Source organism: Gopherus evgoodei, chromosome 23 (assembly GCF_007399415.2).
Source record: "Gopherus evgoodei ecotype Sinaloan lineage chromosome 23, rGopEvg1_v1.p, whole genome shotgun sequence".
NCBI lineage: Eukaryota > Metazoa > Chordata > Testudines > Testudinidae > Gopherus > Gopherus evgoodei.
Window position 1 is genome coordinate 1,655,053 of NC_044344.1, and position 2,479 is coordinate 1,657,531.

Below are 2,479 nucleotides of genomic sequence, written 5' to 3' on the forward strand. Positions count from 1 at the left end.
TTCTGCTTAGCCAGCACCTCCAGAGTCTGGTGACTTCAAATCCTGCAGCCTCCTGCCCTGAGTTCCCGAGGGGCAGCTGCTCCTGTGGTCCGAGCGCAGTGCCTTCGTAGCAATGAAATAGGGCAGCGAGTTACATGCTGCTGGGCAGCGTGGCTAATGCCGTGCTCCAGGCGTTCTGCAGCTTGAAGCACCCCCTATCCCTGGATTGCTTGGGTCAGTCTCATGAGAAGCTTCTACCTGATCACAAAGGGTTTAGGAGCCAGCCTCTTCCCACCTTTGTGCTGATGGGGAGCTCGGAGCCAGGGAGTGACTTGCCCACCACCTGTGTAGGACGAGTGCCATAGTATCAAGCTGCTTGTCCCTACAAGGATCTGTGACTAATTAACAGTGAAGGGGGTGAGCCTGGGGCTAGAACCCAGGCAGCCGAGGCTGCCAGCTCTCCTCTCTATCCGGTAGATAGCCAGCCCCCCGCCCCAGGAACTTGAGCTGAATGTCCTGTAACCTCCCCACCTTCTCTTGCAGCTGGGCCTGGTGCTGGTACCTGCACAGGATGATGCAAAGGCCCTGGTGGTGCTGGGAGGGAGCCCTGCTTGCCCCTTCCCTCCCTGTGGGGGGGACCCCCTAGGCTCTTCCCTTGGAGCGGGGCTCCCCCTGGCAGCAGGGTGGGCCGAGACCCCTTTCCCCCACCCCCCAGCCTTCCTACAGGTTCTGCTGAGTTCAGGGAGATGCTCAAGGGTGGTCTTGGAAGCACCAAGGCTGCAGAGCCAGCGGTGCGTGCGGAGTAGCCGTACCTGGGGCTGCTTCTCCTGCTACTCTGTCCTGCCCCATGGGACCTAATTCTTGTACATCAGCAGCCAAGACTGACGCACACCAACGTGCCTGGGAATTGACTCAACCACCAGGCGCTCACTTCTACTGAGAGAAATGTATTTGGTACAAAAACTATTTGGAAACTTTTGCTCTGATCATAGTGACAAAAACTGATGCTAGTTTTGAAGCCGCTTGTTTTAGGCTCCAGAAATCTGGTCTTGGCTGCTCTGCCGGGGCTGCTGCCAGCAGCTCAGGCTGTTACCCCCGGGCTCTGCCGTCAGCCCCATCCTCTGAGCCCGGCTCAGCCGGAGCCACCGAGCCGCCCGCAGGGCTGAGCTGGATGGGCACGTTCCTCGTGGGGAGGGCTGGGGGGGCCAGGCACGGGGCTTCGATGCACAGCTGCCCCTCCCTGGAGATGGAGCAGGTCAGGCGGTCGGTGTCCACGGCCTCCGGCACGTCCCACTCCCTCTTGGACACCTCGTACTTGTAGGAGAAGGAGCCTTTGCCGTCCTCGCTCTGCGTCTCCTTCCTGCCCGCCAGCAGCACCTTCCTGCCCACCAGCTTCACCGCCAGCTGCTCGGGCGCAAAGCCCCGGACGTCCTGCCGCACGGCGAAGGTCTGGGCCGTCCCCTGGGCCAGGGCCACGCTGGAGCTCTGGCCTGGCTCCCCGCTGGGGCTGCCGCTCCCTCCGCCAGCCAGGAGCCGCCCCATGCTGCTGGCAAACTCCCTGGCAGACTCCAGCTCCCGCAGCAGCTCCTGCTCCAGCTCAGCGCAGAGGGCACCCGGGGCCGGCCACAGAGTGCGCACGGGGCCCAGCCGGGCAGCCAGGGGGCCGTGGGGGGGCGGCAGGAGGTGCAGGCGGCACAACATCGCTGCTTCTTGGGCTGCTGCTGGCTCCGGGCTGAGTCCTCTCCGGTGGGGCTGGGGGCTGATCTGCTTGGTGCTGGAGGCCGGCAGCTTTTATCCCCTCCCGTGGGGGCCGGACCTCTTCCAGAACCCTCTGGCCCTGCCGCCTCTGGCTGAATGGGACAGCTCATTCGAATTACTCAGCCCCCAGAACAGGCAGCTCCCAGCCGCATGCCTGGGTCACAGCTCTGCCTTCCTGCCAGCTTATAATTAGCATCCTCGTCTCAGCCTCTAAATAGAAACTCCTGGCAGCTCTGCGACCCCCCTGCCAATGGCCTGTGACTGTCCTTCCTTTGCCAGGCGGAGCGGAGCCCCAGCATGGGTCCTGCCAGGCTCCCCTTGGCCCGGCCCTGCCCCAGGCCTCCAGTGCTGGTCTCTCCTCTGTGGTGCCAGGTCCTCCCCGCCAGGCCGCACACTGGGCAGCGGGGACTGACTGCCCTTAGCTGAATGCCCAGGGCCACCTGCCCGGATCAGAAGACCCTGCCCCACAGAACTTATGCACGTCCTCAATTCAATGCAGCCAGCAGGGAGGCAGTGGGGTGGGTCGGCCTACTGGCTGGGACTTGGGGGACCCAGCATCTATTCCCAGCTCTGCCGGTGACCTTGGGCATGTCACATCCCCTGTTCTATGCCTCAGTTTCTCCTCCCCGCACCTTGACTAGCTTGTGAATGCTTGAGGCTGAGAATTCCTCCCTGTGTGTACCAGGCGCAGCACACGGGCTCTCCCAGCTCAGGGTGCTACTGACATACAAGTGATAACTCA

At 62.8% G+C, this 2,479-nt stretch overlaps 1 protein-coding gene across 1 annotated transcript; it reads right to left on the reverse strand.

The window, feature by feature from the left end:
* Nucleotides 1–594: 594 nt before the first annotated feature.
* Nucleotides 595–1,842, reverse strand: LOC115639050 (heat shock protein 30C-like). Its single transcript, XM_030541348.1, has one exon. It carries the CDS (start codon nt 1,678–1,680, stop codon nt 1,069–1,071), a length of 612 nt encoding a protein of 203 aa, XP_030397208.1. The 5' UTR covers nt 1,681–1,842; the 3' UTR covers nt 595–1,068.
* Between the last annotated feature and the right edge of the window lie 637 nt (nt 1,843–2,479).